The 25774-nt window shown below is 47.8% G+C and overlaps 11 protein-coding genes across 11 annotated transcripts; 6 read left to right on the plus strand and 5 right to left on the minus strand.

The window, feature by feature from the left end:
- Positions 1 to 946: 946 nt before the first annotated feature.
- On the plus strand, positions 947 to 2186 carry FIESC28_09583 (uncharacterized protein; the record flags this gene model as incomplete). Its single annotated transcript, XM_031163719.1, has 3 exons — positions 947 to 1040; positions 1094 to 1367; positions 1415 to 2186. 3 exons carry the CDS (start codon positions 947 to 949, stop codon positions 2184 to 2186), a joined length of 1140 nt encoding a protein of 379 aa, XP_031012219.1.
- Positions 2187 to 3993: 1807 nt separating this feature from the next.
- Positions 3994 to 5342, plus strand: FIESC28_09584 (uncharacterized protein; the record flags this gene model as incomplete). Its single annotated transcript, XM_031163720.1, has 4 exons — positions 3994 to 4103; positions 4149 to 4282; positions 4338 to 5231; positions 5278 to 5342. The coding sequence occupies 4 exons, from the start codon at positions 3994 to 3996 to the stop codon at positions 5340 to 5342; spliced, it is 1203 nt and encodes a 400-aa protein (XP_031012220.1).
- A 410-nt stretch (positions 5343 to 5752) lies between these two features.
- On the plus strand, positions 5753 to 7566 carry FIESC28_09585 (uncharacterized protein; the record flags this gene model as incomplete). The annotated part of the gene is made up of 3 exons (XM_031163721.1): positions 5753 to 6183; positions 6245 to 6990; positions 7043 to 7566. The coding sequence occupies 3 exons, from the start codon at positions 5753 to 5755 to the stop codon at positions 7564 to 7566; spliced, it is 1701 nt and encodes a 566-aa protein (XP_031012221.1).
- Positions 7567 to 7676: 110 nt separating this feature from the next.
- FIESC28_09586 (uncharacterized protein) lies at positions 7677 to 9647 on the minus strand (the record flags this gene model as incomplete). The annotated part of the gene is made up of 2 exons (XM_031163722.1): positions 7677 to 9158; positions 9426 to 9647. The coding sequence occupies 2 exons, from the start codon at positions 9645 to 9647 to the stop codon at positions 7677 to 7679; spliced, it is 1704 nt and encodes a 567-aa protein (XP_031012222.1).
- A 1813-nt stretch (positions 9648 to 11460) lies between these two features.
- Positions 11461 to 13582, plus strand: FIESC28_09587 (uncharacterized protein; the record flags this gene model as incomplete). Its single annotated transcript, XM_031163723.1, has 7 exons — positions 11461 to 11696; positions 11748 to 12103; positions 12156 to 12331; positions 12380 to 12583; positions 12638 to 12781; positions 12832 to 13071; positions 13154 to 13582. 7 exons carry the CDS (start codon positions 11461 to 11463, stop codon positions 13580 to 13582), a joined length of 1785 nt encoding a protein of 594 aa, XP_031012223.1.
- A 991-nt stretch (positions 13583 to 14573) lies between these two features.
- Positions 14574 to 16101, plus strand: FIESC28_09588 (uncharacterized protein; the record flags this gene model as incomplete). The annotated part of the gene is made up of 4 exons (XM_031163724.1): positions 14574 to 14694; positions 14746 to 15176; positions 15227 to 15681; positions 15732 to 16101. The coding sequence occupies 4 exons, from the start codon at positions 14574 to 14576 to the stop codon at positions 16099 to 16101; spliced, it is 1377 nt and encodes a 458-aa protein (XP_031012224.1).
- A 162-nt stretch (positions 16102 to 16263) lies between these two features.
- On the minus strand, positions 16264 to 16944 carry FIESC28_09589 (uncharacterized protein; the record flags this gene model as incomplete). The annotated part of the gene is made up of 3 exons (XM_031163725.1): positions 16264 to 16441; positions 16500 to 16609; positions 16657 to 16944. The coding sequence occupies 3 exons, from the start codon at positions 16942 to 16944 to the stop codon at positions 16264 to 16266; spliced, it is 576 nt and encodes a 191-aa protein (XP_031012225.1).
- A 481-nt stretch (positions 16945 to 17425) lies between these two features.
- Positions 17426 to 18199, minus strand: FIESC28_09590 (uncharacterized protein; the record flags this gene model as incomplete). Its single annotated transcript, XM_031163726.1, has 2 exons — positions 17426 to 17549; positions 17601 to 18199. 2 exons carry the CDS (start codon positions 18197 to 18199, stop codon positions 17426 to 17428), a joined length of 723 nt encoding a protein of 240 aa, XP_031012226.1.
- Positions 18200 to 18762: 563 nt separating this feature from the next.
- FIESC28_09591 (uncharacterized protein) lies at positions 18763 to 20825 on the minus strand (the record flags this gene model as incomplete). Its single annotated transcript, XM_031163727.1, has 5 exons — positions 18763 to 19663; positions 19714 to 19884; positions 19943 to 20303; positions 20442 to 20696; positions 20747 to 20825. The coding sequence occupies 5 exons, from the start codon at positions 20823 to 20825 to the stop codon at positions 18763 to 18765; spliced, it is 1767 nt and encodes a 588-aa protein (XP_031012227.1).
- A 488-nt stretch (positions 20826 to 21313) lies between these two features.
- FIESC28_09592 (uncharacterized protein) lies at positions 21314 to 22876 on the minus strand (the record flags this gene model as incomplete). Its single annotated transcript, XM_031163728.1, has 4 exons — positions 21314 to 21588; positions 21643 to 22216; positions 22280 to 22569; positions 22624 to 22876. 4 exons carry the CDS (start codon positions 22874 to 22876, stop codon positions 21314 to 21316), a joined length of 1392 nt encoding a protein of 463 aa, XP_031012228.1.
- Positions 22877 to 23763: 887 nt separating this feature from the next.
- Positions 23764 to 25614, plus strand: FIESC28_09593 (uncharacterized protein; the record flags this gene model as incomplete). The annotated part of the gene is made up of 8 exons (XM_031163729.1): positions 23764 to 23942; positions 24006 to 24267; positions 24316 to 24409; positions 24466 to 24591; positions 24645 to 24787; positions 24843 to 24957; positions 25018 to 25204; positions 25257 to 25614. The coding sequence occupies 8 exons, from the start codon at positions 23764 to 23766 to the stop codon at positions 25612 to 25614; spliced, it is 1464 nt and encodes a 487-aa protein (XP_031012229.1).
- Between the last annotated feature and the right edge of the window lie 160 nt (positions 25615 to 25774).

A 25774-nucleotide genomic window follows, 5' to 3' on the forward strand; every position in this document is an offset into this window, starting at 1 on the left:
CTTTCCTGATGATAAGCATCCATTTCTTATCGACGGGAGTGTCGTATAAATCCCAATGGGGATGAATAATGTAACGGTAGCAGATAGACAAGGTGCTCGTATAATAAGCGACAAATGTCGTCTGATTGAGTTGATTCTCACCCTCATTCAAATCTTACGAGCACTCAACTGAAGAGACGAAATTATTGAGTTCTGTGCCATTTTTAGATGGTGTCTTGGTCCATCCCGTCTCTCTTTGCGCCGCCCTAATGTTAGGGCGAGGCTTTTGACTAACCCCTATGCAAGCTGACAAGAGGATTCAGTGCCTGACTAACAGGCCTCCACCGTCAAACCTTTAACTGAGAGAATGGATCGTCAGGGCAAAGAGAGATAAAAGTCAATGATGACACTCGAAGTCTTTGACCGAACCGTAAACAGACAAACCAAGGGTCAGATCATCCAGCTTTCCCCGTAAATAATCGAGAAAAGCAAGGATGATGGTTTATTACGCGTCAGAGCTTGCGTACCCACTCCCTCTGCACTGGCGACCAGGGCCCAGAATAATCAGTGACCATCTTCATTTCGCTCCCGTATCGCTGATAACCCAAGCTATCAACCTACCCAACGGGCCATTAGCCAAGATCAGCTAAACCGCTCTTGAATCAAGTCTGCCAGGCGCAGCAGACAGAAAGAGGAAAAGAAATGTCGCATTCATTCGAGCACAAAGACCATTGTTTGTTTTTATATCCACTTTGACCCTCCCCCTTCCCTACTTCTTCTCTTTTTCCCACTTGCCGAAAGTTTGTTCTTGCTCTTTCTGACCAGTCTTTAAGTGGTGGGCTAACGTCGCATTCTTTTACTCTTTTTTAATACTCCATTACAGTCTCTCGTTATTGCTGTTTTGGATAACCACTTCATTCGTTTTTCATATATAATAATATTCTTTTTAATCAATCAATCAATCACAATGGTCTCCGCTTGGTCCAAGGTCGCTTTGGTTGCGGGTCTCGCAGCCTCAGCCTACGGCCAAACTTATTCCGACTGCAATCCCATGAAGAAGTGTAAGCAAACAAGACCCGCCTGTGGGTTATAGCAGAGCTGATATGATTGACAGCGGGCTGCGAGCCTAATCCTGGACTAGATGCTTCTTTGTACTCTTTCGACTTCACAAAGGGCGCTGACGATGATAACTGGGAGGGAACGGGCCACGGAGAAGTCAAGTACACTTCGGAAGGTGCCGAGTTCTCTGTTAACAAGCAGGGCGACTCCCCCACCCTTCAGAGCAAGTGGTACATGTTCTTTGGTCGTTATGAGGTTCACATGAAGGCTGCACCTGGTGTGGGTATTGTCTCTTCTATTGTGATGTTGTCAGATGTCCTCGACGAGGTGTAAGTTTACTCACTATACAATGTATGCCATGTGCTGACAAGAACAGTGATTGGGAGTTCCTCGGAGGTGCTGGAGGCGAAGTTCAGACCAACTGGTACGCCAAGGGCAGCAGCGACAACACCCAAAGTCTCACATTCCCCGCCGACAACAACCAAGGCGTATTCCACAACTACACCGTTACCTGGACCCCCGAATCCGTCGAGTGGTACGTCAACGACGTCCAGGTCCGCACCCTCAAGTTCGCCGAGTCCAACTACCCTCAAACACCCATGCGATTGAAGCTCGGTATCTGGGCTGGTGGTGATCCCGATAATGCAGAGGGAACTATTGAGTGGGCTGGCGGAGAGACCGATTACAAGGATGTCCCTTACACCATGACCGTCCAGAAGATCAAGGTTCAAAACCTCAACCCCGCTAAGGAATACACCTACGGTGACAGTTCCGGATCATACAAGAGCATCGACTTTGATAAGAAGGACAGCGGCCGGGAGGGCAACATGAGCGAGAAGGACGAGGAGAAGGAGCAGGAGACGAAATCTGCTGCTGAAGCCGCCTCCACAACTTCCTCCGACTCCTCCAGCAAGACTGCCTCCGACTCCGAGGCTACCACCATGTCTACCGCCAAGTCAAGCGAGACCGCCAGCGCCGACTTCAAGAACAACGGAGCTGCCGAGACAAGTGGTTCGGATGCTGATGCTACCTCAACGGGAAGCACTGCCTCTTCTACCGCTGAGAGCGACGAGAACAGCGCTTCTGGAAACATGCCCAAGATGTGGTTGAGTCTGGGAGCTCTATGCGCTGCGATGGTTATGATGTAGATTTGGATTTCTATAGATTTTCAGTTTCAGGGTTTTACTATAGATTGGCTGCATTTTATAGATTTCCGAATAGAAATAACATCGTTGGATTGTCAATCTGAATTTCACAATACCCAACCGTCACATGATACAACTCTAGACAATCATGGAATAATTGACCACACATGCTAGCAAATTGCATCGCTCCATTCATGCCGACCCTCGTGAAACCTGGATCCTTGCTTCTCCGTCCTTCATAAGATATCAAATTGGTCTCCATCTCATCTACCAGTCTGTTTCTTCTTCACACACTCAGGACAACTTGATTCACCCGCATACTCAGTCTTGGTCGGATGATGCACACCTGAACAAACGCCATTCTCGATATACCCTTCACACTGCTGAGTTACACCATGCGTCGTATTGATGACGTACCAGCATGTCGAACATTTGGTTATGATGCGGATGGTGGTACACATCTTGACTTGATTACAAAGCCCTGTACGACGCTTACCAGCTGGCGGGACCCGACGAAAGGTCATGTCTGGAGGGTCAAGGGACATTATATAGCACTGAGATCTCCCAAAAATTGAAAGGTTTCACTTGTAATATTGGAAGGTTGCTCATGAACGATGATTGTGTCAAGTAATTCAAAGGAAGTATGCTCATCCGTACCGTCATCGTGTACCATCGCCGAGCTTGCACGAACACTACCGAACAGAATGATCACGTTTACTGTTAGAAAGACTTCGTATAAGCTTTAGCTCTTATTTGAATGCTATGAGTGATACCTCTCAACCACCTGGCCTTCATCAACGATAGGCAGAACGTCTCACTTCTTCGCCTTCGAGCATGGTATACACTCCTCAGGATCAGCGTACACAGTCGGTAGGTTATCAGTCTTCTTCTCACACGCGCGTCCCTGCTTGTTGAGTTTGCATCGAACTATGCATGGATTGTCCTCGCCGATTATAGTGCTGCACTGGTCGCACTTTGTGAATTGGTGAGTGTATGTACACATTTTGAGTTGTTGAGCTCGAGGCCTTCTTTGAACTTTGTGGCTTGTATGTTGCGTCGGAGGTTCGATGACGAGAGTAGTCTTTGATTCAGTAGGATAATAGTGTAGGGTTGATCTGTAGCTTTTATAGTTGATGATTGCTGGCTGCTATGTGCTGAATGGAGCTGGATGTACAAGATCACTGAACTGGAGGTTGTAATGGTAAGACAAATTGTCAATGGCAACACTGGCTGAGTAGAAATCGTGCATTATGGATTGGACTATAAGGAAGGCGACATGAATAGGCGATGTTTTGCGCATTGTTCCTGCATCAGCGGTAGGTTAATGATTGTTCACCTGCTCAACCCATTCACAAGCCGGATTGAGCAGGTGCGATAGCCTCATAAAAACAGTCGAGACATGTGTTACTGACGTCCAGCCTTTTCTCTTCTCTAATTTCTTGCCGCTTCTTGATAGAATTCATCATCATAGTCACCGTTCGGGTGTGCGCTGGATGTTCTTCAATTAATGTGAATGTCATTGAATGATACGCCACGATTGAACCCCTGCCATCGGATCAAATCTGCTTACTATTTCCCATCGCAATCTTGGATGTCGAATCCTGTCCTACCTTCCTTTTTCGCCCGCATTGTCCCCTGCGAATAATTGCATCATAATTACCGGGCCTCCGTATGACTTTACCCCGCCTTCTCCCGACGGACCTTGATACAACCTGGCCTCTTAGGCTGAGCAATCTCTAATCATTTAATAATTTGAGAAACAATCCCATAGACTCGACCGTTCTGTATCTGTATTGAATAATCAGTGGAGATGGTCTCCGACATCAAGGCTCTAAGGGACGAGTTCCCTGCCCTGCAGCAGAAGCAGGTGTTCTTCGATAATGCAGGTGGAAGCCAAATTCTAGGTGCCGCCGCTGACTCGTGAGTTAATGACTTCTGGATTTGGACCTTCGCTAACAGTTCAAGGATACGGGACTATTTGATCACCACGAATGTGCAAATGGGTGGTACGTATGGATGCAGTCAGACAGCAGCACAGAAGGTCGGCAAAGGGTATGAGGCCGGTGCGCGATACATCAATGCACTGCCAGATGAAGTCGGTATGAGATACATTGAATTCTTCTGGATAAGGAGCAGGGCTGATGAAGAATCTAGTCTATGGCGCTTCTTCAACTCAACTTCTTCGCAACCTCGCACTCAGCCTTACATTCGCAGAAGGCGACGAAATCATCGTATCTACACTCGACCATGAAGCCAATATCGCTCCATGGCTAGATCTCGCAGAGCGACAGGGACTATATGTCAAGTTTTGGAATCCGGAAGGCCAAGGTAACAACCCAAAACTCACAGTCGATAACCTTCGACCTCTCCTGTCAGGCAGAACGAGGTTCCTAGCTTTTACACATTCTACAAATCTCCTTGGCTCAATTCACGACGTCAAAGCAATCACAGCTGCTGCACACGAATATCCGAACCTTTCTGTCTGTGTCGACGGAGTTGCTTATGCCCCTCATCGAGGCATCGACATGAAAGACTTGGGAGTTGACTTTTACTGTCTTTCATGGTATAAGGTCTTTGGACCCCACATTTCCATGCTATACGGAAGTCGTGAGGCCCAGAAACAACTCAAACCTCTTGGTCATTACTTCAACCCTGCTGAGACCCTGGCCGATAAACTTGGTTTCGCCGCTGGGAGCTATGAATTGATAGCGAGTATTCCTACCGTGGTTGATCACTTACTGAAGCATGGCTGGGAGGATAGCATTAAGCAGGAGGGAGAGATCCAGAAGATGCTACTGAACTACCTATCGAAACGAGACGACGTTACCATCTATGGCGAACCCAGTGCTAGTACGGATCACCGAGTACCTATCGTGAGCTTCACGGTTGAGGGGTGGGACTCGCGAAGTGTCGTGGCTGCCATCGAAAGCAACTCAAGATTTGGGTTGAAGCACGGTCACTTTTACTCCCATCGCTTGGTCAAGGAGCTCCTCGACTTGGATACCGCAGATGGAGTTGTGCGAGTGAGCATGGCACACTATAATACACGTAAGTGTTTGACCACATGATGGAAGGCAATACTAACTATGCATAGGCGAGGAGATCCAAGAATTGATCTCTACCTTGGAAGAAGTCATCGTGAAGAAAACCCATCTATAGAGACAAACGGGTGAATAACAATCGGGTGCGATGGTAATGATGGGACCAGAGAGCAAACAAGACGGAGAAGATTTGGGATAGAGAAATATGAAAGAAATGCAATATACTTCAAACTCTTTTATAGTCATCGAAGAGCCACCGCCCTATGACTGAAACGGAGGGCTGCTGGAACGTTCCGAAAAATGTCAGTACTTATTAAATCCGATGGCGGTCCGCACAAGGCGGGCGCTTATGCAAGCTGCGCCTCGACGCCCTCGAGTGACGGACTCAGCTGAACATAAGCATTTCTGATGCTGTACCAACCCCGCTTTTGCAGGAACAATCTTCAATCATCTCATCACAAAATGTGCGCTATTCAGAAGATCAGACTTTGAAGGTAGTGAGAAGCCTCGAAAATTGAGTCTGAAAAAATGGCCGATCCTTTGAGCATCGCAGCCAGTGTCGTTGGCATCGTCACGGCTGCCGCTCAGGTATCAAAGATACTCGCCAATGTTATCGATAAAGCTCGCAATGCGCCCAGAGAATGCAATCGCATTTTGTCGGAAGTCAGCGACATACAAAATGTCCTCACAACGCTACAACTGTACATCATGGGAGCCCGTCGTGCTCCCCGGTCACGAACGTCCCTCATTATGGTGGAGCAGGTAGTCGCAACGCTGGCAGCATGTGTTACGACGTTCTCAGAACTTGACACATTCGCCATCGCTTTGCAGAACGATGCCGAGATGAAAGTCCTTGATCGACTGCGTTGGTCAAGTAAGGATAAGGAGATCAAGGCGGTGCTTGTGCGGCTTGAATCCCACAAATCATCATTGACTCTTATGCTCACAATACTGTCCTGGTATGCATCCAAACATCACGCTTTTTCTATTGTGAACTCTTACTCACGTCATCCTTCTCAGTCAAAGGCAAGAAGAGGCCGAGAGCAGAGTCGATAGACTCTGTGACCTAGTGGAAGAGGTTCTATCACGCGACACCACTCTTAAAGAACGGCTTGTTGCGATAGAGGTGCGCGATGAGGCGACAATGCCAAAGGACACGATAGACTCACGACTCGACGAATTGAGTGTGGGAGACACTCCCCAAGTGGATACAGTACCTCAACCTGACTCCCCTTCTAACAAGCCACCAGAATGGCAACGCAACCCTTACGGCTTCGCGTTTGAGGAAATACTTCTGAGCTCGAGAGCTTATCGAGTTGCCGCAAAAGACAACTCAGATGCCTTTTCCATTATCAGTTCAGCTGGAAGAACGGCATCTTGGTCGATGCTATCTGGTCTCAGTCTGTCCGAGGTTTCTCACATTGGCATTCAGGCTCTTCCGATTTACGCTAGCGATATAGCTAATAAGGAGTGTTATGACTTCTCACCTGCTGCTGCTAACACTATCCGTATAGAGGACCTGCAAGAGACAGACTCACTAAAACTGTCGCGGCGAGATCGACTGAAAGGTCTATTTCGTATACCACGCGTGCCTGAACCCGAACCAGATCATGCTGCTTTACCACCTGTGTTTGGAGTTGAACTACAAACGAGTATTAGGACAGCGAATGTTGCTATCAGTCGAATCAACGATGAGGGGCAGTCAGAAATCTACGGGTATATACCCATTGTTGTCGCTAAAGGAGGTATATTCTTGAAGGAGAAAGGTTGGCATTACATCCAAACTATACATATGATTACTCACACATGCATATATAGGCGTTCAAGTTGAGGATATTTTTTCCACTGCTGGAAATCCTGTCCGGATGCGCCAGCTGCAAGCAGCCTTCGACTCACCCCCACGGTATGGAAAGGGTCTCGATTGGGTTGGGTACACCGTTCACGATGCAGCTGGCATCCTCTTGCGATATCTGAAAAGCCTGCCGGAGCCTATCATTCCGTACTCGTTCTACAACAGGTTTACGTCAGAACTCACACCGTTTATTGATCGGGAGTTGAACCATGTGGAGACACCCAGGGTATTGGAAATAGTGAGGGGGCTCGTCATGGAACTGCCACCACTTAGCCGCCATTTGCTTGTCTACATTATGGACATAATTGGCGTGTTTGCGTACTGGTCTGAAAGTAACAACACGACAAAGTTAGGACTCATCAGCACGTTCCAACCCTCGCTCATTTCTGGACCACCGGATGAGATGGATGCTGAGGCACACCACATCGCGGCTAGTGTAGCGATGGTCTTGGTCCAATTCGAGATGGAAATGTCGGTCATGATGGAGTAGAATTTTCACCAAGAGTGTCGACAAGATTTTGTTCATGTGCAGTTGGTGGATTAATGCTGTATATACACTACGTATTAACGCATCTGAGGGCTTCTGACTTCTCAGCACGCTTACCTCGCATTCTCATTCTTCTTGTACCGACAACAAGGCTCCCCACAGAGACACTTCTTATCGAGACCCCGCCAATAGCTCTCAGAGTAGTCCACCGTGATCTCCATTCCTGCTTCAATGCCTTTGCTTACTAGTAAGATATGCTGGGTACCCAGCCAGACGAATTTCTCAAATTGCGCATTGGGTTTGCAGCTATGGTTGGCGAACCGAGTAAAGTTACCTTGTCGACCTTGCCAGATCTGAAACCGTCTTCCACCCACTTTGCTATCCAAAACATCTTGGTCTTCGATATCTTTGGTGATCAAACCGACGAACTCTCCGATTGCGACGCCTCTTTCAAAAGCTACCAAAGCTTGAAGACCATTATTCCGACCGTTGGATGTGCGGAAGACTTGGACAGCTGTCGGAAATCTGGGAGCGCCGAAGAGGCTGGGAAAACATTTGCAAGCGTTGACTGCGGCTTCGTTGGATTGTACTTGGCTGCATAGGTTGCAGATATTCGATCCTGGTATGGAAACCGCTGTCGATGGGGGAGTCCAACGAGGGTCATCGGCTCCGAATGATGTGATATCGATGACCGATTCATCAAGATGCTCAAAGGTGAAGTTGGGGTCGTATGTTAGGTATGTCGATCGGAGAGGAACCGGGTCTGAGCCATCTTGATGGACTACCCAGTCGTGTGGATGTCCAACAAAGCGTCTCTCGGTCGGCTCACCCACAATAGCCAATAGCTGTCGCCAGTTATGATGCAAAGTGTCGGCAGCAACTTCCATCCTCATCCTCAAAGCTCGGGCTCGAGAGAACTTTTCTACGTCAAAGTCAATGCGGTACTTGCACAGCCGATAAAGACCCATTCCCGAGAAGACCAACGCAACCCAGCCAAGGACATCTTTGATCTCTTTATATCCTCGCCAGATGGCCATCTTGTTTCGAAGCTCCTTCTCGGTCCAGCCAAAATCGGCGCATGCCTCAGCTATGGCTCTCATGCGACTCTTTGTGGTTGATAGGCCAGGATTAGTAGTGGCTAGATGCTCGACGTATGAGTCAAACAGCTCAACCCATCGTGCCTGAACTATGACCTCGATGGAGCGGCATGTGCGGCTAGCTTGTGTGACGCGTCGACAGAACAAATTACTCCGACTGAACGATTCCCAAGTCTGGTCTGACCGATGGCTCTGCACGTCTGCAGCAGCCGGTATAATCTCGCCAGGTGCTCCAGTACCAGCCGATGTAGCTGTGAGCTGTACCTGTTCGGAGAGAACATGCGGTTCAAGGATCAACCCAGAGTGTATCTGCTCCCAAACGCCGACCACAAACTTGCCCAATGAGGACTCCCTCGGATGAAACACACCATCATGTTTGACCTTTGCTCTTTTCGGAAAGTTCTCTTGTCCGACTTGCATCTGCCTCGGACTTTCGCTTTCAACGCCGTTTTGTTCTGCCGCCACATTACCATTCACCGCAGCCAGCCTCAAACCGCCCTGCCGTTTCCGTGTTTGACGACTTTGGGAACTTATTTGGTTTCGATTTTCGCTCCGATTGGCTGATGTACGTCCCTCCGGAGATGCTGGCCTCGAAGAGGAGCTCGGACTCGCATGTTCGTTGGTGCACGTGCTGTTACTGCGCAAAGGGATTTTATGCTTCAATCAGATTCGTCAGCGTAGGATCTTCGCCTCCAGGATGAGCTCATGCCTGTGTAAGTGATACCCTCGCCTGTTTGAGTGGTGGTTAATTAATAAAGTACGCACCGAAGTCAGAAGCCGAATCGGCACCGAGTGTAAGTCAGCTTCTTCATTGGCTTCGAAAGTGCCGAAGCTGTCACCATCAGAGCTATCCCCCTCCTGGACGAAAGCTCGTAGAACCAACGTCGGGTTGCCGAACTTTTCGAGAGGGAAGGATGATAGCGCGGCGGTTAAGTTCTCGAAGAAGTCCGACGTTTCTAAAGTTTCGCGCAGGGACTCCACCTCCATATTTGGATAGGCTAATATTACGCAATTTTTGATAGCCCCCGAGGAAAGACAAGGGTTTCCGCGCGAAAGGCGAAAAAAAGTGGAAGAAGGTCGAGAAGATGGAAATTTCTGCTTGGGCAGAATTTCTGGTCTTCTTAATACATTCTAGCTCGCTGTTTGGAACCTTTCCGGCCTTACCTCTTTTGGGGCCAAGACTTTAATGGGACGTCGTCATTCCCTGACATTGATTGGTGGGACTTCGGACAAAGTCCGCGGCGGTTTTCTGGCTTATATTTAGGGTGTCTTCCGCCAGGTCCGGATCTTTGTGATTTGTTATTTGTTCCATGGTTTGCGCCTCTTCCTCAAGACGCGGCACAATGAGACTTCACATATCAATGGCTTTGTACTACGCAGCTGACAGCTGCATAAACGAGACACGATGAATACCGATTGATCTTGGCATTTTCTCGGCTGTTGAGAAAAAGAAAAGAAAACAAGAATCAGGCTCGGTTACTGAGTAGCGGCCGATCGTGTAAAAAATGATCAAGATCCCGGTCTGGGAGGATCTTTTATTATCCAGGCTACTGGCTCAAGAAGGTCCTCAATCACAACGGTTTCTAGAATGTCGGTAACATCATTCGGGTACAGTTATCCGTGTATCGCATCTCGGATTTCTGCGTATGATGTTGAGTCCGAGTCGCTCCCTCGTAACGATTACGTGACACTGGACCAACTGTGAGGAACTTTATACCCTTGTTTCATTGGTTGACTAGGACCTTTTTATCCGCGATTAGTAAGTGGGGAACCATCTGACAGCGAGACATGACCGCCCTGGTCATCTTACATCTCATGCTTGAAGAGACTCTTCCCTTTGTAAAATTTATTCTCTCTCTTTTTGATCTTTATACAAAGGAAAATAGCTACAGAAACTCTTTCAATATGGACTCAATGCCTTTTCATGCAGAGGATAGAAAACCTGGGGTCGACTACGTTCAATGTCAAGCCGAATTTGATATTCAGATGTTATTACTCAAAGAGGATATCAAGAACCGCTTTGGGTGGAGCCATGACCAGGGCGAACAACGTGGGATTTACAACTTCTCATGGTCTTCTCATCAGAGTGGTATGCGACTCTTACTACGATGTAAAATCCCCATGTTAACCAGGTATCAAGCAGATTTCTCATCGAGTCCGCCGCCGCAGCAGATGAGCAGAAAGACATAGCGGATGTTTTGCATTGACCGCATTTTAATCTGCTTCTTGATTTAGCTGTGCGCATGGGACTTATATGGAAGTGACTCATGCTGGCATGAGTCGGCATCTAAATTACTGAGCTGATGGATACCAGGAGAGGAATGGAGGAACAATCGGGAACAGTCGCACATGGGAGCAGTTTGACAAGAGCATTGGAGAAAATTGGAGATCGAGCGAGCGACATGACTATGAATCACATTCACGAATTTCTATTCTACCTAATCATCAAATACCGGGAAGTGTCTATATTGCAAGTGATTGTACTGCCCGGGCAGAAAAAAAAACATGTCTGGATCCAACGTTGCAGCCAATACTGTAGTCATGGATCCACTTCTTCCATGAGACGCCACGCCCGAGGACCACCGGTCTGTGCCAAGTATAAGAGACTCCAAGTGCTCGGGTCAGGGTAAGCATAAATGAGTGAGATGCTACTAATCGGTCGAGTTACTATTCGTCTTCAACTAGAACAGAGCTCTCATATTTCCTCTAGACCCGGCTTAGGTGTCAAGCCTTCCTTCCCTTTTGCACTTCTTCCTTGTATTCCTCATCCCTTTGCCAGTTGCACTCGTCATCATTCAACATGTCCAACGACATAGAACCCGGAGACTCATCTGGTGGCGCTACTTTGACACAAGAAAAGACAAACCTATCCTATAGCTACGATAATAGACGAGGCTGGCGACGATGGAGGGTCTTCCATCCTGGCAGAGGAATGTACCACGATGTCAAGCGTCGCCTACCATATTACTGGAGCGACATCACTGATGCCTTCACCTACCGTGTCGTCGCTAGTACTATTCGGATGTACTTTGTCAAGTAAGCACCACAACAAATCTACACATACACAGATCCTAACGAACTTGGCAGTCTTCTCCCAGCCATAGCCTACACACTCGACATGTATCGCCGAACAGGCCAATTCTTTGGCATAAACGAAGCCCTCTTTTCCTCAGCCCTAGCCGCCATTGTATTCAGCACACTGAGTACCCAACCTCTTACCATTGTCGGCGTAACAGGTCTTATATCCTTGTTCAACTTTACCATCTACGATATCCTCAAGATCTATGACATCTCGATTTATCCTCAGTTCATGGCTTGGACAGGGATATGGGCCGCTATCTTCCACTGGCTCGTTGCTGTGTTCAATACGTGTGATTATATGCGGTACGTGACTGACTTCTCGAGTGAGTCTTTCGGGATGTATGTGGGCATCATTTATATCAGTAAGTCAAGACCCCTTGAAATTGACCGATGGCGTGACTAACAATGTTTTAGTCAAGGGTGTTGAGGAACTCGTGAACGAATTCGACCAAGAAGGATCTGCGGCAGGATATCTCGCTTGTATCATTGCCATCCTATACTTTGGTACAGTCTACGGTCTTGAGAAACTTGGGTCTAGTACCGTATGGAAAGCAGGAGTTCGAACCATTCTCGCGGATTATGCCTATGTGGTGAGTAAAGCCCATCCGACCCGAATAACAGTCTAACCTTGTCTACAGTTTCCCACACTCTTCTGGGTCGGGTTTTCTCACTTCCCTGGGAGACTCAACGCAACGCATATCGAGCGTGTGCCCGTTACCAAAGCATTCTACCCAACACAGCCCAGGGACTGGCTTATCGACTTCTGGAACTTGGATGTCAAATGGGTCTTTGTTGCTATGCCATTTGGCTTCTTAACTATGCTTCTGTTCTACTATGATCACGTACGTTGACATGATCTCGATCTCTCAGGGAAAAACTAATGGTTTGGTGCACAGAACGTCAGCAGCATCACTGCCCAGGCCCGTCAGTATCCTCTCAAGAAGCCTGGTGGTTTCCACTGGGACTTTTTCCTTCTTGGTTGCACGACGTTTGTCTCTGGTATTCTCGGTTTGCCAATGCCCAACGGCCTCGTCCCGCAGGTATGTATCAGTTTGGTCAGCGTATTGTGACTATTCTAACATCTCATCAGGCACCTGTCCACACAGATTCCCTTACTATCTACGAGACAGAACTAAAGATTATTCCAACCTCTGAAGTTGAAGATACCGAGATCCGCCGGCCTATCGTAAAAGCTACAGCGGTGGTTGAGCAACGTGTCTCCCACTTCCTTATGGGTTTGGGTCTGATTGGAACCATGACTGGTCCTCTTTTAGTGGTTCTTCATACCATGCCAGCTGCTGTTTTTGCTGGTGTGTTCTTTGTCGTCGGTGTAAGTTCCACCCTCCAATACATCAGAGGCCTTCGCATCTTGGTTTTCTGGTTTAAATTATCGTCGCTAATACAGATCTCAGTGGGGTTCAATCGAATCCAACGGAATTCTCCAGAAGTTTATCTATCTCCAATCGGAAAAGCGCTTTATTCAACGTGACGAGCCACTTCTTCGCGTCCGAAGGCGCAAGATTATTCTTTTTATCAGCCTTCAGCTTGTCGGCGTGTTTGCCTGTGTTGCCATATCGCATACCCTCGCAGCCATCGGCTTCCCAGTTTTGATCATCCTTCTGATCCCTCTACGCATTATCATCGTGCCTCGCTGGTTCAGCCTTGAAGAACTCCAGATCCTTGATGACTTCACGGCCACTAACAAGGCTGTTCTTGCAAGTCTGGGCGGACAGCCGGCACTTCCGGAGCATACGAAGGAGCAGGACTGGGGTATTGAAAGAAGGCATAGTGAGAGTCAACATGGTGTTGCTCGTCAACGCGCTGGAAGCATTCACCGATAAAAAGCATATGTAATTTTGAAGCGATTGATGGCTTCGTTTTCAAGTTGGAGGGTGAGATATTGATGAAAATTGGTATGGTGCTTCAAAAAGCTACAGGGTATAGAAAGGAGGTCGAAGGATGAATATTGAGAAGTTGCCATTTGAAATAATATCACTGTCATATGAAAGTTTTAGAGTTCAGATTCTTTATTTATTATATTTGTCTATTGGATCATTGCGTTTTGATGTGTTTAGTCCAGCGTATCTTTATGATATCCCAACCTAGCATGGCTGCATGAGAATTTCACACGCCAATTGCGTAGGTGATACGTAGTCGTAGCTCAAGACATATTTCTCGTCCTGAGGATCGCACGTTGCATGGTTCAATGCAGGAGATGACAATAAGAACGAGATTATTACCGCAATACCAGCGTATGGCATTGCATCGGATGTTTTAATGCAACAGAAAGTACAGAGTAGTGGATACTGCAATACAAGACAATCGAGGTGACGTCAAAGGCAATTTGAGTCTAAAATTTGACAGTGGGAAGGGCTAGTGATAAGCACGATAAGGGTGATAAGAGCGATAAGGCACCTCCAATCGCCATCTCGCCGAGCCCTTGCAGTAAAATGAGACGTTGTTTTTAGACGAGAATGATGACTGAGTGACAGCCAATCTTGTCATCCGGAGCTTTTGGGCCGGAGCATTTATCCCGGAGCTTTGACACCGGAATGTCAACACGAAACCATTGCGAGTAAGGCGATGATGAAGAAGAAAACAAGGTGCATAGAGTCAGAGAGATGGCGAGAGAGGGTCTTGGAAGGGTTTTGAAGTGGAATTGACGTCATTGTAATCTCACAGTGGTCAAAAGTCCTGGCACAAATCCTCCGGTCCGATTACGGGACTTCTATGGAGTGATGCAACTGCTGGCTTCAGGAATGTATATCTACTCTGCGTACGAAGTTCTCATTCAATCTTGGCTCTGTAAATATCATTAAAACTATAGATCCAATGCTTGCTGAAGAAATGGCGGACTTCAAGGCTTACCTTGACGAGCTTGAACAAGACTTTACTGTCGACACAACAAAGCTCAAAGATGTCACGGACCACTTTGTCCAGGAACTGGAAAGAGGTAACACTTCGTCATCCCAAAAATGAGACTATGGGCTAACAGAGACTGTAGGACTGAGTGTCACAGGCGGCAGCATTCCCATGAACCCAACATGGGTGATGAACTATCCCGATGGCAATGAGACGGGAAAGTACCTGGTTCTCGATATGGGCGGCACAAACCTACGTGTATACTCCATTCAACTCACCAGTGAAAAGTGTGGATTCGAAATCCGTCAAGAATCACACAAACTGCCCGACGAACTCAGGACTGGAAAGGCTGACCAGCTTTGGGATTTTATTGCGGGACATCTTGAGTCGTTCCTCCGCAACGCTGGTTTCGACTTGAGTATTGAGACAGATTTGAGCTTTATCTTTTCGTTCCCTACGACGCAGAGAACGATAGATGAGGGAATCCTGCAGAGATGGACGAAGGGGTTCAACGTGGCTGATAGCGAGGGGCAAGATGCTGCTGCGTCGTTAAGACGAGCTATTGATAAGAAGGTAAGTGCTCGCATGAGCCGCAAGACAGACAGGGAATTGACACATGATAGAGTCTGCCACTGAAAGTCAAAGTCGTAACAAACGACACAACGGCGACAATGATGGCATCTGCGTATCTCAACACCGAAACGGCCATCGGTTGTGTTTTTGGAACAGGTTGCAACGGTGCTTATTTCGAGAAGATCGATGCTATTCCCAAGCTTGCGAACGATAACCTTAATGGTGAAGAATTCATGGCTATCAACTGTGAATGGGGCGCTTTTGACAATGAGCACGCCGTGCTGCCTTTGACGTCGTATGACATTGCCATTGATGAGGCGTCCCCGAGAAAAGGACAGCAGGCTTTTGAAAAGATGGTCGCAGGTCTCTACTTGGGCGAGCTGTTCCGTCGTGTTGTTCTGGAGATTCATCAGAGAGATCCGGAGTCTTTCTTGAATGGGCAAAGTACAGAGATATTGCATGATCCTTACTGTGTTGACTCTTCTTTCCTGTCTGCTATCGAAGAGTGAGTCTGAGAATCTGAACTACCATGAGCCATTTAGCTAACATCACCAGGGATACATCAGAAGGTCTACGTCAAGCCTACGACATATGCGTATCAAGTCTCGGCATCTCCCCAACGCAACCCGAGCTCCAATTCATGAAAGCAATCGCCAAACTAATCACCACCCGTGCTGCTCGTCTATCAGCCACAGGTGTAGCAGCCATCTGCCAAAAGCGTGACATTCAGACCTGCCACGTCGGCGTTGAGGGATCACTGTTTGAGAAACACCCTCACTTCCAGTTGGAGCTGTCGAAGGCTGTTAGTGAGATTCTGGCTTCTGATGCTGCGCCTGAGTCGAGGAAGGACCATGTTGAGTTTATGCTTTCGCCCGGTAGTGGCGTTGGTGCTGCTGTTATTGCGTCGACTTTGAAGCAGAGATGAAAGAGCAGAAGGGAACCATAGTTTGGTTATAGAATAGAAGATGCATAGAGCTTTGATGATTTATGATAAACTATTTTGTATACACAGACCTTGGGATATGCAACAGACACCGGAACCAAATAATGACATCTGAAAACAAATCTTTCAGCATCTTGTCGGGTTCTAATCCTTCCCTCCTACAGGTAGAAGCGCCGTGATAGGCTCACCATCCCTTCGACCACCAGACTTGAGCGCAAAGATCTGCCCCGCCCCGCCGCCTGTGTTGAAATCTCCGGTGACCTCGATAAGATACATATTGTAATTCAGATACAGCAGATCTGGGATATCCGTTGTGAATTTGCTGCCACCTGTCAGTATCATATGTCGGCACCATTAGAGAATATCAAGGAGGAACCAACCCAAAGCCAAAGCTATGGTGTGCATTGTTGCGATAGTTAACGATGACGTCTACCTCAAGACCGATCGTATTATTGTTCGCGGTTTGAAGAATATACCAATTGGTATAAAACTACGTGAGTTAGAATAACACTACCACCAAGTCCAAGGAGAACTCACGCTGTTTTCGCCCAGCTTGGTCTTGACCCCTCTCTCAATCGATGCCCCAATAGGAAGGATATCAGCTTCAAAAGCGCCTGTCACCTTTCCGCCTTTGACATTGGGGGCCATGATCAAATTGTTCTCGGGTGCGGTGACATTGGTTTCGCGACCGACGGCAAGGTCAAGCTGAAGAAATGGTGTGATCTCTGGGTTCTTGAAAGGGCCGATATTGGTCTTTGAGCGAGGAAAGACGCTCAGGCCGAGGCCTAAGGTGCAGAAGAGAGCTTGGACTAGGACGAGACGCATTTTGAAGTAGTTGTCAATGGATCTGCGGGAACTTGATTTGTTTGTCTACAAGGCTAAAACTCGAGTGTTTGGTCTCTTTTACGAAGAGTATTCAGAATTCGTTTAAAACAACTATAGACGTCACTATGCCCATGTAATGAGAGTGAAGGATCATCGCTGTTGCAAACGCGAGGTCGTCCAGAATAAACTCAGCACTAGCGATCATGCTTAACCGCAGTCAAGGTATGTGTTAGATATAGCCCAACGATGCACGTTATAAGACTTGTAAGATTCAGATCCTTTGTGGCTGGAGATCATCCCGAAGTAAGATTTAAGTTAGATGTTTACCTCTTTGCTGTTCTATCGACGGAGCATATTTGTAGTGTAAGCTTATCTAACATGCGTTGAGGGCTGTCGATCATTTGTCAAAACTCGGAGTGGCTGAGCAGTCTTGCAAGATGGATTTATTATTACATAAACTAATTTGTGAGGAATCCTTCTACTACTTGGCAGCCTCGATAATCTTGTCTGCCATAGCGGGCAATGTTTCTTCAACAACGTCCATCTTGCCAAAGATATCAGGTAACTCCTCGCCCTCTAGTGCCGTGCAGTAAGCCGTCTTGAATCTGCAAAAAGTCAGTGAATCGATACTGACGGTCATAAGGTAGTGCACTTACCCAACAGTCTGAGCCGCCGAGGAATCCCAAAGATGAGCAGCTGCGAACCAAGGTTTGCTACCATCAGAAGAAAGCTTCTTAAAAACAGGTGCATAAGCCTCGGGAATAGGCTTCGCTACTCCTGCTGTGTCGCACGACAGTAAATTCTCAGCTGGCATATCCACGCCGCCCTTGGCCAAGTATCCTCCTACGCGAGCAATATCTCCAGCGGTAAAACACCAAACGGTAAAGCCTGCATCGCGAAGCTTGGCAACACACTCAGCGGCACCTTCTCTCAATCTCAAGTTCTTCCACTCGCTGATCAGATAGTCAACATCCTCCCCTGTCGCAAATTCATGCGGCTTTTCAATGCCGGCGTAGTGTAGGCAGCGGAAGAACAGAGGCTTGAAGACGTTGAAGAAGATATTATAGCGGCCGGCTAGAGAGAGGTAGGTGTATTCTCGCTCGGCCATTTCTTGCCAGCAGCAGCCAAGAAGCTTCGGCTGGATACCCCGGGCGCGAAGCTTCTCGCCAAGACGCTCTTCAATTGCTTCGTAGAGATGGTCGAAGCTGACGAGGGTGCCGACGACATCGAAGACAACGTTCTTACTGGATGACATGTTGATAGTACAAATGAGGTAAGGGTATGGAAAGGGAATAGTTGCGATAGATTGATGCAAATCAAGTCAATTATTCAGGATACGGATTAAATAGAATGACAACGTACGTCTGCGGCATTTTGCGCCACGTATCTTGTCCTTTCCTTCCCCACATCGGAAATGCAAGATGAAGCTCCCAAGGTTCCATCATGTCCCTGTAACGCTATCTATCGTTTAACTTTGATCTAGCTTTCCCCGCGCAGCACCGGTCCGGTGCGGAGGTCTCGCTAAGGTTATCGATACCACAATGGGACTGATAACGCCGGACCGGTATTCGGACGCTTGAGGAATCTCCCCTCCTTGCAGGGTTCAGAGTGGGCGTGACACCCAGCTGCTTCGGGCTCTGTTTTGCCGATCGTTTATCATATCGCATTGGGACCAGAGTCCATACCACTACTTCTCTTCGCTGCTGCTCCAATTGATCTTGATGGCTTGCCAGGGCTTCTAGAACAGAAAACAGATTCCAGAGAAACAAATAATCTGATTGCGACTCAAGTTTTGATACAGCCATTGTGGTATAACATCTACGTACTTCCATGCCAGCCAAAATCATCCCAATTGATCTCAAGAGTATCTGTGTCCATCAAGTTGACCTGACCATCGGAAAAACCATCAACGGAGACTCTCGTCTCTATATCACCGTCCATACGTTCTGTCCAATTCATAAGATCGGCCATCGCCGTGGCTTCATCATGCCACCCAGCTGCTGCACCATTACTAGCCCCCGATGAGTTCGAAACAGAGGGGGACTCTGTAGCGAAGGTGCCACCTCCAGCGAATAGTGTAGTCCACTCTTTGAATCTATCATAACTACTGTGAAGCTCCTGATTATCCACTCGCTGTTCCCCTGATGAGGAACTTCTTCGTGAATAGATACGCCGGACAGCCGCTTCTATCGTCTCAATCAGGGACGCTTCCGATTTAGTCGACATATTGTTCCCCACGGACATGGCCTTGATAAACCTCATGCCCTGCCGCACCGCCATTCTCGACCGTTCATTACTGTGGTTGAGACTGTGAGCGAGAACTAATAGAAGTGAAGCCCGACATGAACTAAATTCAGTATAGCTTGCTCGGGCCAGGCCAGTAGTTTCGTGGAGATGTTCTAGTAAGTCTATGGTGTCGAATGCTGCTTCGAGAGCGTCTGATACGAGAATAGCCCGCCGGCTTTGACGAGGGGTACTGTTGCCCGTGTCCTTCAATGGTGACGATTCGAGAAAGATGAACGGTCTACCAGTGAAGATTTGAACGAGGTGGTAGTTGAGCTTGAGGTGGGCATTTGCACGGAAAAGTGGCGATGACTCAGATGGTGTCTGGACATCTTCTGGGAGGGATGACCACCATGCGGAAAGCTTCTCACGGATCAACAAGATCCTATCAAAATAGGTGGATTGTAAATGTTTGGGGCATCGTTTGAGGAATGCTCTGCAACAACGATTAGATCGCGAGTTCGAGGCAAACTGGGATATACACACAAGGCTGTAGCAATATCTCCAAGATTGCCAGTCAGATGTATCATGGCCATCATGTTCTCGTAATGAGATACCTGTCCATCATGTCGAAACTCTGGCAGATCTTGTGGCAGCTCTGTATCCATCTCCATGGCAGTGATGGAAGCTGGTCGACCATGTAGCACACTCACGCGTCTGTAATGACAGCTTAGCAAATTGTCCCTCGTCAAGTCTCAGATACGCCTATGTTTACCTTTCAAGAGTGAACGATGTCCACCAAAGTCTGTTTCTCATCTCAACTGTCCAGCTGTCAAGCTCGACACCTCGAGGCCTTCGGTGCATACCGTTTTGGATGGCCATTTTGATAGCGAGCCCCAGGTATGTATATGCCAATCCATGTGCGTCTAAAGGTAACGTGTAGTGAGCCAAGAGTAGGCATGCCTGGACACTTTCAAGTGACGCCATGGTGATAACATCTGGCAAGAGTGTAGTGGCTGCTTCGTAGAATACGGTCCCTGCTTCTCTTTCCATAATCTCCTCCTCACTGTTACCTGCCGTAGTTACGGCCAAGTCACCGGATCCCATATGCGCAAACTGAGTGCCGATAGCCAACACTAGAATCACAGAGCAGACGCAGGTCGTCGAATTAGCCGTGACAGCCTCCGGCTTCTCATACAAGAGATTGAGGTTATCATACAGCCATGGTTCGTGAACGAAGAAGGAGTTCGTCTGGGCAAAACTGAAATACATACGTGCAAGGAACATTGCTATACTCTTTGGGGGTAGGATGTTGAGGATACCCCGAACCCGAGAGGCGGACCCTTGCAGCTGTGTAGCGCGCCAGTATTCGACATACTTGGGTTTGGGCGAAGCCAGTCGCGGATCATCATTGCCGTTGAGTGACGGCTCGGCATCATCTAGGTAGTGTCCAACCTTTTGACGGACTTTGTGCGAGAAGTTCCAATGTGAGAACTCCCCAGAGTAATCTGCCACCACCCTGTCAGTAACTACAAGATGAGGTTTTAGGTGGATAGTTGAGGGCACTAACGGGCTGTACTTTGAGACAACGTTTTGACTGTAAACTTCTCACGCTTGAGAACCGTGGCATCGTCAATGGGCTGATTTGGACGCTCCATCTTTGCTATTTCGTGGTTCAGTAGCTACATAGGGTAGTTTGACGACAGACAGCCGGTATACGCAAGCCGCTTATCAAAAGCGGAGACATGAAGCCGAGCATGGTTTCGGTTATCAAGAGAAACAGACTAAAAGCGTATAAAAGCGGAGGTGGGCACTCCGAACCTTGGTAGGACTAGAGAAGGAAATCCGTTTACTAGGCTAACTAACAGTAGATAAGAGCTATGGCGATCTGTCTTTGGGATGTCATTTGACGCCTTTGTAACATCTCCAGTGACAATGATAAACTGCGGGGTTGTTGTTGTGCTCCACCTACCACTCGAACCTGTGGGGCTGGAGGCTATCACCAGGGATAACTTACCGGATTGGAGAGACAAGCAAGCCACAGAGTTGCTTCTTTTCCGGCGAACCAGGAGTAACAAGGTGCAGTTTAAGAATACTTAACAAAGGCATAATCTGGTTTATAAGAATATCCTTCTAAGCTAGAATGCTACAGCTTGCTCGCCTGCTCTCGTTTTTGAACAGCCTCCCAATTATCCAGGATCGTGTTCTTAGAACTGTCGAGTCTTTCCTGCGTTGCTTGGTAGAGTTTTGGGACACCAGACCTCTTGTAATCAGCTTCATCCATGATCATCGACGCAACTCCCTTAGCTGACAGGAAGATTTGCGGCATGCCATGACCACTAAACCCCGCAATGACAAACTGATTTTGTCTTCCAGGAATCTGACCGACATGGGGCAAACCGTCGGATGAATATCCCATCACTGCACAATTGTTAGCTGCTTGCCATTGGTAAGTACCGAGGTTTAGTAACTTACCTCCAGTCCAAACCTTGCTTGTAATCGCACGGCTGTCTTCCCATCCACGGAAAACACGTTGCATATATCCATCAAAGTAATGTTTTGCAAGATCAATCAAGCTATCATCGTTCACGTTATTGTACCAGCTATCCAGATCATGGTAGTACATCGACCTGGCGCCACCAACGACAATACTTCCATCTGTTCGAGGGATAAGATACTCGTATTTCGTATCCGACCAACGAATGATATAAGAGTTGGCTAGTGAGGGCCCTGGACTCTTGCCAGGTACAATATGACTGCAGATTCCCCGTACCGGGACAATCTTATCGGTGAACTCGGGCAGGATGGCTGAGGTGTATGCATTGGTCGCGTACACGATCTTCGCTGCACGGATCTCGCCACGGGGAGTTGTTATCGTCAAGAGGCCGTCTGAGTCAGGTATTCTGGTGACCTTAGAGACAGGCGTATTTGTTTGCAGATTGACACCGGCGTCGAGCGCTTTGGAGAGCAGTCCAACGATGAGCTTGTATGGAAACAGGTGACCTGCCGTGTAAGAAAAGCAGCCCTTTGCTCCTTTGACACCAGAGAACTGAAGAAAAGGTAGTCAGTAATGTGAGCGATGATGTTGATGGTATTTTTGGGGATGGCTTACCTGCTCTGCTTTCGCCCCTTCGACAAAGTGCACATCGTCAATGGTAGAAACTCCATTCTCTTTCAACAACTTTACGCCGGATTTAATCTTCTGAAAAATGTCATCAGACATTAATGCATCAATTGCCCGAGTGTAGACAAAGTCACAATCAATTCCTTCCTTCTCAATGACTTTCTTGACAGCGGTGAGGTTCTTGGCCTCAAATTCGGCCACCTCAGCTGCTGCCTCAACGCCATGGGTAGGAACAAAGCCGGCGGGTCTGCTATAAGGATCGGGCTTGAGATGACCGCCTATTACGCAGCATTAGTGGAGTCAAGTTACCACTGAGCACTTGGATGACTTACCATTTCGGCCGGTGGCCCCGGAGCATGCTTGACGGGCTTCAAGAATGGCAATTTTAGGTGGTGAAATGCCCTTTGCCTTGCACTGCTCTAGAATGTTGTAGACTGTCGCAACACCAGCATATCCAGAGCCGATAACGGCGATGTCAACCTGAGATGGGAGTTCAGGAGTTGATCGATGGTTGTCCAGAGCATGTGGGTCCGACCTCCAAAATGAGGTTGTGGAATTATCAACGGGCAAAAGAGAAGGAGGCATGGCTTGGCTTTGGCAATCAGTCAATGGCTGTACATGAATCGAGTATCTCTGTTATCAATCAGTGACAAGAGACTAGGCCCTTTTTATGTGAGCCGGATATGAGGCCCGTAATTAGATAAGATCCACTTCTCTTATCGCCTATAACGATAGCTCGGCGTGCAGAGGTAACTACCGAAAGTTTAAGAGATTACAAATTACGGAGAACCATAACCGAAGAACAAGGATGAGCCCCCCAGTAAGATTTACAACTTACAGATGTTGCACTGCCATGAGAACCGGCCCGGTTGTCTGCGGGGTAACGGAGTCCTTGTCTTGTTGCCTTGCACCCCGTAGATAACACGGAAACACGTTCATGCATTATCAACGATACCCCAGACCCTTTCCCCGGACTGCAATCAAGATTCCAAGCTTGATAACCCCTCAAAAGCGTCATATCTCCAAGATCTGTCACCGGTCCGGTTATCAGAGCTTCGACCAAGAGGCAAGATGTTCGCGTAGTATCTTCCAACTGATACTGACAAGAAGGATATCCGAGTATTGCTTATCTACATATCAAGGTCTAAACGTTTCGAGTATAGCGCACTATACTGTCACTGTCCTTACTTCCTTGCCTGCCCGGTATTTCGCCTGTTAGCCTAGGGCCTTTGAGACTGATTCGGTCTGATGAACGCTTTAGGGGCCATTCCACCGTTCCCCGACAATAGTCTATGTTACCATGAAGATTTAGCTCAACATTACCTTTTCTAGATAGCCAATGATATTTCTTCTATTACAATCACGTCTCGGTTTGTCCCTTCTGGTGTTATATAATAGTTAAAGCGTGCGGATCCTCTAATCTTGAAGCTGGACATCGCTTCGTCCCAACTTCCTGTCCTTGTCTACCCATCATGGCGACCACAACCACAAAAGACGACAATAAGACTGTTGATGAGAATGCTCTTGACCACACTACCAGCTACAATGATGGCGAGGTACTCACGGAGGAGATCGACGAGGCCTACCTCCGCGCCTCAAAGACCACAAAGTTCTACAGAGGTGTTCTGTTCCAAATGATCATGTTCGGAACGTAAGTTCACGTTCATTCCTTCTCACACACCCCGATCCATATGACTAACGCATGTCGCTACAGACTGTCGTTTGTCGGCCCAGCTATGAACGACGCCATCTCCAACCTCGGCGGCGGAGGTCTCTCGACACCATACCTGGGAAACCTCGCGACATCGCTGAACTACATATCTGGTTGTTTGATCACTCTCTTCGGAGGCCCTTTGATCAACAAGATCGGTATCAAGTGGTCTTGCGTGATCTCCGGTGTAGCGATGCCTCTTTTGGGCTCAGGCTGGTACGTCAGTGCAAAGTATGGCGTTGACTGGTATCTGCTTCTGGCAAAGGTAGGCGCAATCGCCCGAGACATGTAACGCATCTGACATGGTTTCTAGGTGATCACTGGTTTCAGTCTAGGTTTCCTATATGTCGCCGAAAGTACAGCCATGCTCTCATACCCCAAGGCGAACGATCGAGGTTTCTATCTAGGTTCGTAGAGCTCTGGTAATTCCCATATAACTCTTGACTGATTCGTCCTATCATAGGTATCTGGTCTGCCATGCGAAACTCTGGTAGTGTAATGGGTGGTGCTATCAACTTCTCCAACAACCACAGTAAAGCAAATGCAGGCGGCATTGCATTGTCGACTTATCTCATCTTTGTCGCGTTTGGTATGTCTCACTATTACCGTTGTTGGTGGTGCGATCTAACGGTGCCAACACAGAATGCACAAGTCCATTCTGGGCTCTCTTGCTTACACCAACAAGACGAGTCCGCCGCCCTGATGGTACCAAAATCCCAATGAGCGAAAAATCAACCTGGAAGCATGAGTTCAATGCTTTGTGGAAGCACATGCAGCGACCAAAGGTGACTTTCTCCATCCCGAGCCGCTAGCTGCCGATATATCTAACACTTGGTTTAGACTTGGCTCATGTTTGTTCCCGCCTTTTACTCCTTCTTCTATGGAGGAAGTATGGGTACATATCTGAACCTGCATTTCTCCGTCCGAGCTCGTGCATTGTCTTCTATGGTCATGCGTAAGTATACTTCGTCTTTCTTTTGAAGACAACAGATACTAACCTATGGTGACCGTCCAGCCTGCCTTGTTATCGTCATGGTGATTGCGTACGGAAAGCTTCTCGACACTGCTCACTGGTCACAGAAGAAGCGAGCCTGGATTGCTTTCGCCTTCTGGGCTATTCCTCAAGCTGCATGCTTCATCTGGATCGGCATTGAGTACAGCAAGTTTGGCGGCGGGGCTACTGACGCATTGGACTATAAGCTGTATGTCCTTCCAATACCCACGTCCTCGGAACAATACTAACTTTTCTCCCAGACATACCAAGAGATGGGTCGAAGCTTACCTGCCATACCTCATTATGTTCTCGACCGGCTACTGGTGCCAACTTTCCATCTACTGGATTCTCGGCACGTTCTCTACCGACGTCGGCTCCTCTTCCCGCACTGGCGGTCTGTTCCGAGCTTTTGAAACTGCAGGACAAGCTGTCTCGTATGCTATCAATTCCAAGACTGGATCAGATGCGAGAATCCCGTTCTATGTCAACGCAGGTCTTCTATTACTTACTATCCCTAGTATGGTGTTTCTGATTCGACTGGTTCCTGAGGCGCCTGCCAGTACCGATATCGATGTTGAGCCTGTCACTCACGGGGTGCAGGACTCGGATAATAAATGAGGCATTCGAGATACAGGATAGTGGCTAAGGCTTTAAGCTTATTGCCAGGAGTTCATAGGCTGTAGCAAGTTTTTCTTAGGTTCTCCGTTCTCTTCAAGGTCCTCTATCAAGAGACCTATTAACTTCATCGTCAACGTGCCCAGAAAGCTTTTGCCTTCCT

The sequence above is a fragment of the Fusarium coffeatum genome, assembly GCF_003316985.1.
Source record: "Fusarium coffeatum strain FIESC_28 chromosome Unknown BRIP53273_contig_251, whole genome shotgun sequence".
NCBI lineage: Eukaryota > Fungi > Ascomycota > Sordariomycetes > Hypocreales > Nectriaceae > Fusarium > Fusarium coffeatum.